Source organism: Podarcis vaucheri (genome assembly GCF_965113315.1).
Source record: "Podarcis vaucheri genome assembly, chromosome: 5".
Lineage (NCBI taxonomy): Eukaryota > Metazoa > Chordata > Lepidosauria > Squamata > Lacertidae > Podarcis > Podarcis vaucheri.
Genome location: NC_138763.1, coordinates 89199889 through 89216749, shown reverse-complemented (window position 1 = coordinate 89216749; position 16861 = coordinate 89199889). Strand labels below are relative to the sequence as shown.

General features: G+C 44.7%; 1 protein-coding gene across 5 annotated transcripts in view; it reads left to right on the top strand.

Annotated features, from left to right (window-relative positions):
- ZSWIM8 (zinc finger SWIM-type containing 8) overlaps window positions 1-15213 on the top strand; it is a 59611-nt gene extending 44398 nt beyond the window's left edge. For 2 of the 5 annotated variants that reach the window (XM_082223550.1, XM_082223553.1), the window contains 7 exons: window positions 1319-1542; window positions 4096-4578; window positions 5210-5408; window positions 7346-7519; window positions 12324-12443; window positions 13409-13587; window positions 14160-15213. In XM_082223550.1, coding sequence (XP_082079676.1) covers window positions 1319-1542; window positions 4096-4578; window positions 5210-5408; window positions 7346-7519; window positions 12324-12443; window positions 13409-13587; window positions 14160-14363 — 1583 coding nt within the window. In that variant the 3' untranslated portion in view covers window positions 14364-15213. The remainder of the gene's footprint in view (window positions 1-1318; window positions 1543-4095; window positions 4579-5209; window positions 5409-7345; window positions 7520-12323; window positions 12444-13408; window positions 13588-14159) is intronic. The other 3 variants (XM_082223554.1, XM_082223552.1, XM_082223551.1) reach the window with 2 other exon arrangements.
- The last annotated feature ends 1648 nt before the right edge of the window (window positions 15214-16861 follow it).

Sequence of the window (16861 nt, the reverse complement as noted above, 5' to 3'; positions counted from 1 at the left end):
GTCCAAGTGTAAAATAGCTTACAATCTTTGTACTTGTTATAAGCACTCAAGAGAAATCCATATGTGGCTTTAACTAGGTAAGAATGAAATATGAAATATGAGTTTAGAAGCCTTGATGGTCCAGCACAGGAGCTTCCAACCTTTCTGTGCCCAGAGATACATATGGAGTTTCCACAAATGGTTGTAGGTGCCACCACAAAATTGCTGACATGGAGAGCTTTGCCAGTCACAAAATGTCTGCTGTGGCCTCTGGGAAGCAGCCCAGTATCTTGCCGTTTCCTTTTTCCTTTCAAAATGCTTTCCTGTCTTCCCTCCAGTGTTGCTCTGCTTTTTGCTTGGGTGGCAAGATCAGCCTCGCGAGCAAGAGAATTTCTAAGAGGAAGTAGAAAGGAGCAATGCTTCACCCACTTCCTCTCTCAGATCTCTTCAGATCACTGCAAACAGGAGGAAAAAGACAACTCCTGGTGAAGGGGAGCAGTGGGGGAAGAGGTTTCATGGGTGTTTGGAGAGGTGATCACTGGTGCCATTGCGCCTATGGAGCACCACATTCAGAGTCCAGGGTTCAGTAGGTAGATGTTTGGCTGAGTACTTGGGAGACTTGGGAGACCTTTGAGTTCAGATCCCAGCAATGGTCTGGGCAAGTCGCATTTTCAGTTTCCCAGTTGCAAAATTGGAAATTTGATGAAGTTGGGAACCTGGGAAGCTGCAAAGGCAAACAAGGTAAAGATTGTAACTTACTTTGCACATCATAAATAAATATTTGCCCCTATTAATAGTGTTAAGATCTGTGTTTCACTCTGTTTACAGAGCTTACAAAACTCAAATCTAGCAGAGTGCTTGCTTTTCCACTAGTAGCATAAAGGTAAGCATCATAGATGGGGAAAACTAACATAGAAGGGAGCTCAGGTAGAACCACTTGCACTACTGCAAATGGGTTTTTCTTTTTGCAGAGGCAGACTCCTGACAACCGGAGAACAGAAGTCACCTACAGACTATTGAGGCTCCTTTATATAAGGAGTTTATTGCTCTTTTGGTTAGCTTACCAGTGCCAGGATATTTATATTACCAGCACTGCTTTATGAGTGCTTGCTGTAGTGACCTTAATATACATCTAAGCTTTAATTTATTTGTTGCAGCCTGCGTTTATTGCATTGCATTTCTCTCTAGCCGTAGTGCTTACAACCCCCACCTCCATGTGTGTACCTGCCAATTCAGGATATTGCACTCTCATCCATGAAAGCCTATGCCAAAATACGTGTATTGAGTCTGGTAGGCACCTGAATACTTTGTTGTGCATCCTCTTTTCTCTGGTTTCTAGGGCAAGCCATGGAGATTGGCAGTGCAGCCTTGAACATCCTGGTGGAGTGCTGGGATGGGCACCTGACCCCTCCGGAGGTAGCGTCCCTGGCTGACAGGGCTTCCAGAGCTAGGGATTCCAACATGGTGCGAGCAGCCGCTGAGCTGGCATTGAGCTGCTTGCCACACGCCCACGCCTTGAACCCAAACGAGATCCAGAGAGCCCTGGTCCAGTGCAAGGAGCAGGTGAGCAGTTCAGAGGTCTCTGTTGATGCTGTCAGGTGCAATTGGGTTTGTCTGTTCCTTCTTTTTGCATTTAGTGTTGCAGTCTTTTAGTGTTTGCATTTAGTGTTGTCTGAGGTCTTTAAAAAAATTATATAAAAAAACTGGACCCCCAAAATGCTAGAGAGATAAATGTTTTAGATTTTTAAAGTCAGGAGTTTATCTCCAAAAGCTCCAAAGGAACAACTTAAATAACTTCCAGGGACGCGGGTGGCGCTGTGGGCTAAAGCCTCAACGCCTAGGGCTTGCCGATCGAAAGGTCGGCGGTTCGAATCCCCGCGGCGGGGTGCGCTCCCGCTGCTCGGTCCCAGCGCCTGCCCACCTAGCAGTTCGAAAGCACCCCCGGGGGCAAGTAGATAAATAGGTACCGCTTACCAGCGGGAAGGTAAACGGCGTTCCGTGTGCGGCTCTGGCTCGCCAGAGCAGCGTTGTCACGCTGGCCACGTGACCCGGAAGTGTCCCCGGACAGCGCTGGCCCCCGGCCAATAGATGTGAGATGGGCGCACAAACCCCAGAGTCTGTCAAGACTGGCCCGTTCGGGCAGGGGTACCTTTACCTTTACCTTTACTATAAGCTATTTTGTGGTATTCCAAAGTAAAATAAATTTATTTTGATCCACTACATTTTTTAAATGGGTGCCCTTATATTTTCTCCATACACTCATCCAATATTTTCTGTATTAGAATTTGTCCGTTAATGAAATATGGACCTTACACTTCAATATAGGTCTTTCTGCTTTATAATGCAGCCATATGCACCTAGCTATTGTAACAGCCTCCTGTGCATAGGCATCTGCAGGGATTTTTCTCGGGGAGGGTGAAAAGTGCATATTCCTAATACATTGATATACATATATAAATAACTAGCATCAGGAAGCTAGTTTTCCATTTCTGGTAGATCTGCTGACTGAATGGTGATGAGACCTGGAGAGACCTGGCCTCTTAGAAATTAGCAGAACAGATCTTACCCCTCTGTTGCTTTTCATGCTGTTCATTGACTTATTGACTTGGCACCCAGATGACATACACTGCCACTCACACCTAAAAACCTCAGTCCTTTCAATTGGCTCTCTGCACCCACTTCAGCCATTAATTGCACTGCTTCCACAATCAACTTCACACACCACATTTTGTCCCCCCCCCCCCAAAAAAAAACCCCATTCTAGGATAAAACACTAGGTTACACTTTAAGGTTGTCATTCACACACTCACATGCCAACAAGATGGGTATAATTGGGTTACCTTGCAGGGCTGGTATGTCAGCCATCTAGTGATGTTTTGTACTAAATCAAATAAATAAATAACACACTCTTAGCCACATGGGTATAATAATGATAGATTTTATCTGCATAGACACCGGCGGGGATTTTTTTTTAAAAAAAATGTTTACAAACTCAGGGGTGAAATCACTGTTTTTTGTTTTTTGTTTCTTTGAAATAAGATTAGAGAGGAAAAAAATGAACCTCCATCTTTGCTGTTATTTTTTGCTCCTGCTTACCTTTTACCAACTCACAGTTACGGTGAAATCCCAGATACCTGAAGGCCAGCAGGAAAGACTTAAAAAGGAACCAGATCTTTCTATATAGACATATATGGGACATGTCATTCTACCCTTCTATTTGTCTGCTTGGTTAGGTCTGCTTTCTTAAATATCAGACAGCTATGACACTCATTGCTTTCATTGGCTAAAAACACTGAAAGGCAGGAGCAAGTTAGTTTCCCACAGGAGAGTTCATGCACATTCTGCCTTATAACTTGGGTTCTGCAAGTGCTGGAGGGTTTTGTTTTTAAATAAAAGCTGGAGATCCAAGAAATACGACTCCTCCTTGCAGACACCCATGCTCCTGCAGATGCCATCTGGAGAGATGTGGGTGGCTATCAAAGAAGGGACCCTTCTTGATGATGATAATAATAATAATAATAATAATAATAATAATAATAATAATAATAAAAAATAAATAAATTATTTATATCCCGCCCTCCCCAGCCGAAGCCGGGCTCAGGGCGGTTAACAACAATAAAACAGTACAACAGTACAACACAACACTCTAAAATCATTCATTATAAAATTAATTCAACTCAGACCAATGGCAACCATTGGGCCAGAGCTCTGTGAAGATTGCCGCAGGAGGGAGTCAGGCTGTGCCCTGGCCAAAGGCCTGGTGGAACAGCTCTGTCTTGCAGGCCCTGCGAAAAGATGTCAAGTCCCGCAGGGCCCTAGTCTCTTGTGACAGAGTGTTCCACCAGATCGGAGCCACAGCCGAAAAAGCCCTGTGATGTGGCATCACACTTGTGGAATGCTCTTTCCAGACAGGGTTGGCTGACGCCTGTCTTAATGCCGTTTTTGTCCCATGCAGAGCCTTCTTTATTTTATTTTACCAAGCTCTTTAGGTAGAATTCTATAAGGTTGACTGTTTGGTTCAGAGCTATTAGCTTGATTGCAATTACACTTTAATTGTAAATTGCAAAGGGCAGTATAAAACACCTTAAATCAGCAGTACCTTTCCTAATATTACAGGATAATCTAATGCTGGAGAAGGCATGTTTGGCAGTAGAGGAGGCAGCCAAAGGAGGCGGTGTTTACCCTGAAGTCCTGTTTGAAGTTGCTCACCAGTGGTACTGGTTGTACGAACAAACTGTTGGTGGAACTCTTGCTCAGAGAGAGGGAGCCACAGGCTGCAGTGCAAGTGGAGCCCGGGCATCCTGCGAAGCGGTGCGTGGACTGGCAGATACCAGAGTGACGTCAGAACCCACCACAGTGACTGTCGCGGCTGCGGTGACAGCAGCAGCAACGGTGGTGCCCGTAATTTCGGTGGGGTCGACAATCTACCAGCAGCACACCATGGCGGGGCCAGCAATGGCGCATGCGCACACCCAGGGTCTGCACCCTTATACAACACTCCAGACCCACATCCCTTGCAATCCTCAGTATATCGGGCACCCTATCCAGCACATGCCACGCCCGGCGGTCTTTCCTGTTCCTGGCTCAGCTTATCCCCAAGTAAGTTATCTTTTGTAGGGTAAGCATCTCGGGGGGAACGTCTTTTTCTGTCCTCCCTAGCGTTGTGGCTTAGGTGAATAGAAGGATGGCAAGCCAGATTATTTAGTTTTGCTGGTTTCAGTGTGGGACCATAACGAAAAGGGTGAAAGCACAGCACTAGGATGTGCCAAGGACGAAACTTGGGACCCTGTGCATGCAAATGGAAGCTGGAAAAAGCCCCTGTCCAAGCCCTTAGAGTCACTTCTAGTTAGGGGCAGTAATGGGTTAGAGGGACCAAAAGTCTGAATCTTGGTATAAAGATGCATTTTTGGTGGATATATATCTCATTGTTGCTCTCCCTGTTTGTGTCAGAATTATTAAATTTGTACTAATTTACAAATTTTTAGTATTTACTGATAAATCTCACATTTTCTCATGCCAGTTTATGGGGGTGGGAAGAATGCCTAAGATAGGCATAGTGGCTATTTTGTCTCCCGTCACATTTCTCCCCCTTTGCTTAGAATGGCCCAATGAGCATGGTGTGGGTTCTAGGCTTTCAGGAGTTGGGTTGGAAATGGAGTTCTCGGTACTAGATAGTTGGGTTGCTTGGAGGCCCCTCCTGAAAAACCCTGCCTTGTGTTTTGGGCGCAAGGCAGGGTTACCCTGTCCTCTTCCTTTGCAGGGTGTCCACCCAGCGTTCATTGGAGCACAGTACCCATACTCGGTCACTACCCCGTCTTTGGCAGCTACAGCAGTGTCCTTCCCGGGAGTGCCTGTTCCATCCATGACCCAGATTGCTGTGCATCCATACCATGCTGAGACCGGGCTGTCTCTGTCTTCCAATGTAGCAAGTGAGTATTTCAGTCTTGCTGTGTCTTGTGTAGCGTCCTAGCTGAATGGTGGTTCTAGTTTTGCTGAGGCTTATGGAGCTCGCCTACTGTGACACAGGAATAGGGGTGCTTTTTTGTGCTACTGTGAACCCTGAGACGTGTAGGTGTCTGACTTATGTGCAAGAGGAAATCGGCCTCAGTGGAATCCCTAGTCATGATGTCATAAACCTTCATATTGTTCTGAAGCATATGAGGAAGGAAGATGGCAAGATGAACACAAGTGACTTTTTCTGTTAGGTTTCCTTGCACTCTTAAGGGGGGCGGGACAACTGGTCTCTGCGCCTCTACAATGCAATCTCTGGGTGCATACAACATTTTTAAAATTTGTTAAGGGTTTCATTTATTCTTTAAACCATATATACAATGTTTAAAATGAAAACATACTGCCAGCACAATCGCTTTATCCCCTTCGGAAATTATGAAAACTTCAGTGACTATTAGGTAGAATCCTTAGGCTACAAATGAGAAAGAGCCCTCCATGAATAATCCTTAAAACTTCTCAGGCTTGGGAGTAAACAGCTTTAAGCAGGACTTTCTTAAAATTGACCTGCAGTGGTCTGGAGCAGGTGGGATGTTGGTCTACCAAACATGGTATAGCTATTACTAGGTTTCCAAAGATTGTGTCATGAAATTGCACATCTAAGGAAAGGGGTGGTTGGCCTGTGGGTGCAATGACCCCTGTAAGAAAGTCTCTTGGTGTGGACTCTGTGTCCCCTTCACCCACTTACTGTCTTCTGACTGCTAGCTTCCCCCCCCCCCTCAAAGTGCATGGAGTTGTAGGAAGAAGTTGGGAGAGTGGTTCTCTTTCAGTTCTATATTTTCCAAGGCTTGGATCAGCAGCTGATTGGCAAGCAGAGTGACTGAGAGGGTAGGAGGGAAAGGGTATTAGTCTGAGAGACTGGGCAGAAGAAAATGTGAGTAGCCTGCAGGGAAGAAGTGAGGCATCACAGGAGTCAGGAGCAAGAGAATGGAGTGCCAGGGAGGGAAGGCAAATGTGTAGCCAAGGTGAATGCAGTAAATAATAATAATAATAATAATAATAATAATAATAATAATAATAATAATAATATCCTATTGAAATCACAGAATTTTTTAAGGGGGGGCCTCCCTTCATCAAATCACCTCGACTGAACTATAAAAATCACTTGTGGTACTTTCTAAAGCTGCCATGGCATAAAAATATGAATCTAAGGGATGGATCTTTATGGACCCTCATAATTTTCCATACCCACCTTGAAATCATAGGTCACCTGTGTGATTTGTCGTCAACCTATGCTAGATCCATGAGGATCAATGTTTTTGTGTTAATAGCAAGCACTGGCTCTGAGATTTTTGACTGTGTAGTCTACCAGTATAAGCTTTAATTCGATAGTGATTGTTCAGGGGCCCTGTGTAAAATCATGCAAATTAAAGGCGATCTATTTCAGTTCTGCCGGATCTAACTTTTGCTTAGAAGGACTCGTTGGAAAAGTGACATTACGTGTGTGTCCAAGTGTGCACGTTTTCTGTCTGGTGGGGTGGGGAGAAACAGAGGGAGCAGTGCCTGCAGAGTACTCCCATAAAAATCCAATTGTGTCCCAGGGTCCCAAACAGTTGGTGTCGCTTATTTCATCTTCCCCAATTATTCTGCTGTTGGTGTAAAGACTGTCCTGATACATTACTTGCTGGCTTCCCCTTGTCTGCAAAGGGACACAATATTGTAATAAGGTTTGGCTCTTGGGAACTACATTAAAAAGCCTGCTCACAGAGAAGGCAAACAAGTGAGCCTTCTTTAGAATTTCTAGGACATGTACTGTATATAATACAGTTTGGGGCAAGACGTAGTTGGCTGAAGTGCTATAGCTGTTTGATGCCAATATTCCCCCCCCCCCCTTTATACTGTTGTTTGTTTTCTCCAGTAGGAAGTGTTCATGCAGGGTCTACATTCCCAGCGATTCAAGGGACTTCCTTGACGAGTCTATCTTCTCAGCCCAGCTCCCTTGTCACAGGCGGCTTTCCTTCTGAGGATGAGCAACACAGCCAGCCTGCAGGCAATCAAGGCGTGCATCACCTCCACTCTGCCTACCGAGTTGGTAAGGACAGTTAATTGTGGCTCTTGCAACCCTCTCACCTGCAATTCAGGACAGGGCTACCGTATGTGAAAATTGACTCTTGTGCCAAGGTCAATTGGAAAGGTGTGCTAATTCTCACATGATGAAGTGGTTTTAGACTGTTGTTTGGTTTAGGCTGATCACAGAAGCTTGCAATGCATGAATCTTTTGAGGGGAATGTAAGTGGGTTTGGGGGATGGAATCACAGTGAGAAGAAGTGTGTCAATCAGTGCACCAGCTGTCAGCAGTCCTGAGGCAGAAATAGTCTGTTGAGGAAAGACTTCTACAATACTGAGAGGTTCATAGGATTGGGGTGAATGTTAAAATGGTCTTGGTGAGTAGATACATACATAAGGAGGGGATTTTTTTTGCCAGGCCGGGGGCAGGGGAAGATGCATGTTATGAATCTAGTGTGGAGTGAGACTTCAAATTGATTCAGAGAGATATGGAGTATGAGGATGGATGCTTGGTAGCTGAGATAGTCCCTTTTACCTATGTATGTTGAGTCTCTGGCACGTAATGCACAACTAGACCATGTTGTAGAAAACATGTCACACTTTTATAATTACTCAGGTTCTCCTTGAGGTTAGTGTCCTCTGGAGCTCAGAGTACTTGAGCCCTGAGTTGCTTCCTCTTGCCTTCCAAGTAAAATAATTGCAGGGCAGGGAGCTTGAGTTCAGTAGAAAACTGGGCATGGACGAAGCCAGCTTCAGCATCATCAGGTCTAAGTGCCGGGGCCTCTGAGGATCACATTAGGAATATCAAGCTACCTCAATACCAGGAGCCAAGGAGAGGATGGTAGAAACCAGTGGCTTAAAGATCCCTGCAACCCCACTCCATGCTCTTGGCAATCAGGCTCAGGAATCTGGTCATATACCGTATTTTTCGCTCTATAACACGCACCTGACCATAACACGCACATCGTTTTTAGAGGAGGAAAACAAGGGAAAAAATATTCTGAATGAAACAGTGGACGTATCATTTTTGTGCTTCATGCTGTGGCCACAGACATGTGATCTGATGGTGAATTTGGGCTGACCCGATGCAAAGATCCTGAGGATCCATGTGAATCCATGCTTTGTAACCATGTTTTTGCACCATTGCAGCCCCAGGCAACAGTGGGTGCGTGATTTTTGGGGGGCAGGCTGTAGCCATGGACATGCTATGTGATCTGATGGTGAATTTGGGGTGACCCAATGCAAAAATCCTGAGAATCCCTGTGGATCCATGCTTTGTAACCACGTTTTTGCACCATTGCAGCCCCAGGCAACAGTGGGTGCGTGATTTTTTTTGGGGGGGGGCAGGCTGTAGCCATGGACATGCTATGTGCTCTGATGGTGAATTTTGGCTGACCCAATGCAAAGTTCCTGAGGATCCATGTGTACCCATACTTTTTAACCACGTTTTTGCACCATTGCAGCCCCAGGCAACAATGGGTGTGTGATTTTGGGGGGGCAGGCTGTAGCCATGGACATGCTGTGTGCTCTGATGGTGAATTTGGGGTGACCCAATGCAAAGATCCTGAGGATCCATGTGGATCCATGCTTTGTAACCACATTTTAAGTGGGGAGGGAAGGAAAAACACAGAAGGCTAAGAATGCAGGAGAGGGCTATAACGTGAGGAAAGGAAGGCAATAGTTCCCCCCCACCCACCCACACAAGCCAGCCACTGTTTAAGGATTTCATCCTTTTAAATGGAAGAAAGCATATTTGAATGCTGTGTGTCTCCAAAAACAAAAAGCAGGAAGTCAAATCAGAATTTTAAGCCGAACCTGTAATCTCTCTTCCCTTCACAAACATTGTTCCCTCCGGAGCAGGGAGAGGAATTAGAGGGACGGACGCTCTGCTTCCCCCTCTACTTGCCTGGAGGGGAGGGGCTTTCCCTGCTCTTTGTTCCATTTGAGCAAACACAGCAACGAAACAGAGAGGGCGGGCAGTAAGACCCTGAGGCAGAATGCAGGAAAGCAACAGCTTCCTGTCTCACGGAGCTCCCTTCTCCCTGAAGCGCGGTTTGATTTTTGCCTTATTTTTCGGCTCCAGCGACCACACATTCGCTGCATAACACGCACAGACATTTCCCCTTCCTTTTTAGGAGAAAAAATCTGCGTGTTATAGAGCGAAAAATACGGTAATTGGACAGCTTGGCATTACACCTGGGTAGAAAAAACTGAGTCTCAAGTATTGATGGGCCCAAGCAAAGTATAGCTGTTGGGTGCATTCAGGATCTTCCTCAGGTACATCAGTCTCAAGGATGCCGGCAGCTTCTCTGCTTCAATATAGTGATAATTATCTGCCTCCTTTGTGTCCCTCATGATTAGTATGGCCAATGTTGAGACACTGACTGTGACAAAAAGCCAAGGGCTATCCAGTGTTTCTGGGGGTAAAGCAGAACAAGCCCTTCTGACTGCTTTCAACAGGCATGTTTTGTGCAGTTGGGAGTCTTTCATGGACCTGTGCTCTGTGGGCACCACATGTACAGCCTTTATCTGAATTTTGGCACCTCATTCATAAGCATTCTGGTACCTTGCTGTGTCAGACAAGCACAGTTGAGCTACTGTCTTGAAGAGGTTCTTGATTCTCGAGAAACCAAACTTTGATCAGGCTGACTCACCACTGTTGGCTGAAGATACTTTGCTGCCCGAAGTGGAGACCAAATGCCCCACTCTGCTGCATTGCAGGACTGGCACTGGGTCTCCCATGAAATGGGAGGAGAAACTATTGCAGATGTCAATGGAGCAAAGCCCATGGTCATGGTGTGAGGTAACTGGGCTAGAAATGACAGGCTTGTAAGACTCAACCATGTGAGCCACCTTGTTCAATATGACCTGTTTTGAGCAGAAGACATGTGTAAGATAAGCCTTGATTACTGTTCCAAGGAGGGAGATGGAACTCCCCTTAACCTCTGCTTTGTGATGAGTCCTCCAATCTCTAAGGTCTTGATACCAGATGCCCATCCTTGACTGCATTGGTTATGAGTGACTTGGTCATATTGAATGGTTCACACCCTGCTGGTGTTGCAGGGCTATTGAGAACTTTGGTTTTCAGGGCTGATAGTGGTGTTTAACTGTAATGTCCTGGATTAATTACAAAATGGATTATCTTGCAGATTCCTAGAAATCAAAGTTAGCCCCTTTTGGAATGCCTATAGAATGGATGTAACATAATTCCAACTGTGTTCTGAGGGTGGAGATCCAAAACAGCCTATGTGGTGTTATTTTGGGACACTGAACAAAATAAAATGTACACTGTCATATAAAATGGGGATTGGAGGAGGAATAAAGTTCCTAGTGGCTACTAGAAGGTGAATGGATGCGAAGAGTTTGCATGTTTCAGTGATTTTTGTAAAGCTGTCTCTTTTTGCAAAAATAAAAGTTTAAACACAAATGAACCAACCAACGATACTTCCTTTTTCATCTCCGCCTACTGCAGTCTAATAAAATCATAGTAATTACAGGAAAAGGAATTGATCACTGCATATATATATATATGGAACAAAGAATGTTAATTGGGGGACTCGGTCACTTATTTCTTAATTTTACTATGTTAACACAGCCTTCTGGGCTATCTTGATTATTCTTCAACCTTAACCAAGTTTCCCTCCTAAGTAGACTATACAGACACCTGTAGGGTTCTTGGGGTGTGAAGGAGGAGGCACACAATGAAATGGAAAGGGAGCAAGGGTGAAGATCCATCATGTGTTCCCTCAATGCCGTTCAAAGCCTCCGCTTGTCAAGGCTCACAAGCAGTGCACAGTTTGCTTTCTATCTCTAGCACATAATCTCCTAAATTGGGAATTTGAAAGGGAGTCCAGCTGGGGTAGAGCGTGTTGCTCTCTGCCTTTTGCTTTGAAGGGAAGGTGAAGGCATGTCTTCCAGTCCTGGCTTTGGGCTGACATCCAAATCCTTGGGGCATAAGATATATCTGGGATGGAGTAAGTTGTTATCCTTTACCATTTAACACTGTGATAAAATGTACTAGTCTAGGAAGTATCCCCCAGAGAGGTGGGCTTGTAAGATGTCCAGAATTTGGGGTCAGCCTGAAATGGTCTGGCTTGCCCTGGTCACAGTGTATCCCTATACTACTCTGGCCTAGGTTTGTATTTACCTGCAGTTGGATTCTCAGTTGAAATCGATTGCCAGTGGAAACCTGGGCATTTTCAAAACTTATATAAGGAGAATCCAGACTGTCCTGAGTTGCTCTCCATATTGTGGTTGGTGTCCTTATCCATCCTATGACAGAATGATGTAGAGGAGGGGTTTGTGTCACTGGAGTCCCCTTGGAAATATTGTCTCCCTGTTTTGGCTGTTGTCACAGATATGAAAGAGTACAGGAGCAGAGGGGGAAGCCTAACACAGACCTGTTCAGAGAGTGTTGTTTTGCATAGGAACTGAGGGCATAACTGAATGGTGAATGTTGATGTCTGTGTTTAAACAAAATGAAAAATGAAAATGAAAAGTCCTGCTGGCTTTCTATTTGTTTGTTTTTTTTAAGCTGCTTTTGAAAGAGCAGAGGAAGATGTACATTTCTGCTCCCCCCCCCCCCGCTGCTTCTCAGCTCCAGATCGTTCTGCAAGCTGTCGCTTCGTCTTCTCCCAAATCCACAGGGATTACAAATGTTGTCAACCTTTTTACCACCTTGCAAAGATAAGCAGAGACACCATTTGGCATAATTGCCATCTCCTAGCTCATTTCTATGAAATGGTTGCGAATGGGTGGGCACTGCCCCTCTTAAGTCTTGTGGGGCTTAACTTGGTTGTCTGAAATTTTGAATTTGCGCTTCCCTGCAGGAATGTTAGCACTGGAGATGCTTGGCCGCAGAGCTCACAATGACCACCCCAACAACTTCTCACGCAGCCCACCCTACACAGAAGATGTGAAATGGCTCCTGGGATTAGCTGCCAAATTAGGTAAGTCCCAAGGCAGAAAAACACTTGTTTTTCTGTGAGTAAAGGTTCACTTAGTCCCAAGGCAACATTTTCCACCAAGCTCTTCTGCTTTTCGTGTATCTTCATCTCATTGCCCATACTGTAGCAGTGGCATTGATTCTAGAACTGAATAAAATGTGGGAAATAAAATTAATTCGCAAAGAGAGACCACAGTAAACATTGTAGCTTCGAATCCATAACAGAAGACTATCGCATGGAGATGTAAAAGAAACCAAAACTGAACAGCTTAAAGGGTTTTTTTAGGCACTGCAGGGATGGCTAACCTTTTTTGGGCCAAGGACTGCATTGACCCGTGGTCAGTTGTATGGGGGTTCCATACCATAGTAGGTGTGGCCTGTGGTATGGGACCCCCATAAAAGTGGCTACAAGTAACCCCCCTCTTTTTTTAAAAAAATGGGGGGATTTTTGATGGGCAATAAAAACATTATGGCATCACAGCAGGTAACTTCAGGAACTATGAATAATTCTATTTTAAAAATAGAAAAATTGCCAGACTGGGGTGTTTTTTTAAGAAAACAAAACAACTCTTGGCATCATGATATCAGAGTGAGAGACGTGGAGGAGCAGTAGAACATAAAAATACATAGGGGTGGGGAAGCAAAAAAACACCTTTGGGTGTGTGGATAAGGCCCATGCATTAGTCCAAGTGTAATTAAGAAATTTGCTAAGTTCTATAAAAAGAAAAGCAGTGTTTGTGGATTACTCTTATATTAGCTAGATTCCTCGATACTTTGTTTTAATTGCTGGTAAGTGAAAAGTAAGGCTGGCAGATTCTCCCTTGTCTGATGTGTGCTCTGGCTCATTGCAGCTAATTTGTAGATGCTGTGCTCTGTCCCTTGCTAAGGAGAAGTAGTTGTCCTCTTGGGTTTTCAGTACGCTTTGCCTGTTCTTCCTACTCCACTGCATCCACCTTTATTTCTCTGCAGGTGTCAACTATGTGCATCAATTCTGTCTTGGTGCAGCCAAGGGGGTCCTGAGCCCTTTTGTGTTGCAAGAGATCATCATGGAATCCCTGCAGAGGCTCAATCCTGCCCATGTCCACAATCACCTGCGCACACCAGCCTTCCACCAGTTGGTACAGAGGTGCCAGCAGGCATACATACAGGTACGTATGCCCCTTCCTTTCCATTGGGTCAAGCTTGCTTCACCTAGGTGCTCCTTGCTGCTCCAGAAAGTATAGCCACACCATCATCTAAATGCCTGCATGGATAACGTGAAGGCTGTTAAGTCAAAGCACTTGTAGGTTAATAGTAGGTGAATAACCTCCTAATTCCCCTTAAAGGCTGGCAGAATGAGATTCTTCATTTCTCATTTAGTGTATGTGTTGAGAAAACTGAGAATTAAGTCTTTATTACAGTATTGCTTGACTGCCTAGACGGCCTTTTGATTTGTTGTGTTGATCCTGGGCCTCAAAGTCTGCTTGTCATCCCTCCTTTGGGAGAATAAATAAGAGCCAGTGTAGGGCAAAGCTTAAAAGCTGAACCTTGACTCTTGAGTCACCGTTGTTGAGGCATCTTGGGCCAGCCTCTCCCTTCCTCCGCAACCTACCTATTATGTAAGGCGTTTCTGCCACCACAGCAGCAAAAGGGGAAGAGTGTGATCAGGTAGAACATGGAAAATGCATTATTACCTTGGAGGCTGTATCTGAACATCATTTCCCCCTTGTGTCCCCTAAAGTACATCCACCACCGGCTGATCCACCTCACACCGGCAGACTACGATGACTTTGTGAATGCCATTCGCAGCGCCAGAAGCGCCTTCTGCCTGACCCCTATGGGCATGATGCAATTCAATGACATCCTTCAGAACCTGAAGCGCAGCAAGCAGACTAAGGATTTGTGGCAAAGGGTCTCTTTGGAAATGACCACCTTTTCACCGTGACGGCTTGGGGGTGGCTTCTTTTAGCTAGAGTTCTGTTCATGGCACCCTTCCATACCGGATCTTTTTTTTTTTTTTAGCTGTTGGAAACCACTGATTTGATGTATTTATACCAAGGCATTCCTCTTCGTGCAACTGTGACTGTGCTCCACTTCCCTTGTTTTCTTCTCCCCAGCAGGTGGAGTCAAGAAAGTAGTTTTGCAAGGGCAAGGAAGTACGTGGGTGTGTATGAGAGTGTTTTCTGTGTGAGAGTTGCAGGGGTGGGGGGGGGAGAAGGAGAGTTGTGTGGCTGGCTGATACTTGGCCAATGCTTTCAGCCCCCTTCCTGTGCAGTTTTCTAAATGAGGGTTTGTGTGTGTGTGTGAGTGCGTGCACCTGCGTGCTTGCATGTTAAGGGCGTAGGGTGGAGCCTGTCCTTTATAATATTTATTTTAGCATTTATAAATATGTATACTACTTTCTATAAGGTTCTAAAAATTTCATTCATCATAGGGCCAGGAGAGGCAAGAGTTTTCTTTTTGCGCATCCTGGGCTCCTCCGTCACCATTCCGCCTGCAGCAACTACCCAGAGGAGCTCAGGTTGAAGCGGAAAGAGCTCCGTCAGCCAGCACTGCCTACGTGTTTGGATGGGCAAAAGGCCCCAGAACAGTATTGAGCTGGCTACTGCAGTTTCTTTGCTGCTTAGACTGTGGCCCCAAAGAGTTTCTGTCATCAGGCTTTGTAGGATGTTCCAACCATGGTGGTTCTGAGTTGTACAGTCATGTTACTTTGGCTGGGATGTTAGCTCTCCTGTAATCAATTTCTTATTCCTTGTTTCAGTTTCCTGATTAAAACACTCATTTTCTTAGACTGATTCTCTTCTCCATCCTTCTGTTAATCACGCTGAGGATGCGATAAAACACGGAACTTAAGACTGCCTGCAACAGGAGGTTGTTACCTTGTAACACGAATGGTCTTTGACATACACCAGAGTTTCATTGCGATTCTGCTTACCATGCTAACACACAGTACTTAAGACTGTAAGACATAAGGCAATGAGCTAACCTGGTTAGAGAAAGGCAGGACATCTGAGGCAGGTTGGGATGTGAAGAAAGGAGTTTGGGCTCTCTTGCTCCTAACATAGATGGATTATTCCTGACATTGTCCTTTCCTTTCCTGTTTTGATGGTTCTTTACCTATTTGCAATTTACCTTAAGTTGTTTGGGGGCATTTTTTGTATAAAGTGATGAATACAGCAAATAATATTACTAACAAAAATAGTAAAATCAAAATCCCAAGAGAGCCCTATTGGATCAGACCAAGGATTCTCTCCCTTAAGCATCCTATTTCTAACACAGGCATGCTCACAAAATTCTAGGTGGTTTACTGACAGCTTCCCTCTCTGGTAGTTCTGATTCTTCCTTTCACTATTAGTAGCTTTGATACTGTTATCTACTAATTTTTCAAGTAAAGAAGTTCGGCTACTGGCCCTGTAAGGCAAGGAGAAGATAGTAAGTATTATCACCCGCCCAAAAAACCCCCCTGGTGTGGTGTTGCATACTTCCTAGTCTTACACTATAAAGGAGGCTGTTTTTACTGATAGGTTATGAGAAATAGTTGTATTTTTGTAACAGCAACACTTCTAGAAGATACTGTGTATGCTAGCTGGATTCACTGACTTATGGTTTATCCAGAAGCCCTAGGTTTTTGTCACTTGTGTTTGACATGGTGCTTTCCACCCCCCACCCCCAAAATGGTGGTTCTGCTCTGGGTTTCTGCCCTCTAAGGTCCTGGTGTTGGTATCTGCTAAAGATTTTTTCAAATATTTGTTTTGGCAGAGTTGGTGCTTCCAATAAGCAAGACGTCTACCCTTGAAAGCTGCCTTGCCTTTTTATAGTTTCCTTGGCCTTTGTTTGTTAACCGGCCCATTGAATGGGTTTGTATTTTTCGACACCTGTGCTATGAATTCTGTTTGCAGTCCTGTTATGTGGTTTTAGGCAGATTCCTGCCAGTGTAGCTCTTTTGTCTCCCTTTCAGCCTTTTCCATTAATCCTCTTAATTTTTCAAAGTTTTCTCTCTCGAAATGAAATGTCAGACTTTCTTGGCATGTTTCAATTTAAGTTGGTTACTGTGAGTGGTTTGACAGAAGTTGCATCTATCACTTTCCATAGCAAGTGCCCTGCCCGGTTTTAATATGCACCCACCTGTCTAAGTGTTTTTGTGCCTGTGATTATTATAAAAGCTAAATATGGGGCAGGTAAGGCAAGGGCATGCATAAAAGATTTCAGCTTTTCCTCTTTTGTTTGAGCACATTATTCATGATGGGTTATTAATGTCATAGTCTCAACTGTTTTTTGGTGGCCCCTACTGTCTATTAGATTAAGTCCCTTATTTTGCTTCCTTCTATGAAGTGCCGTGTTTCTTTGTGATTATAGACTGGACCCTTTTTGGAATTGTGCAGCCTTTCTCAGTAGTACTGCTCTAAGTACAAGTGCAGCGACACTTCTCGGTTTGTGCAGTTT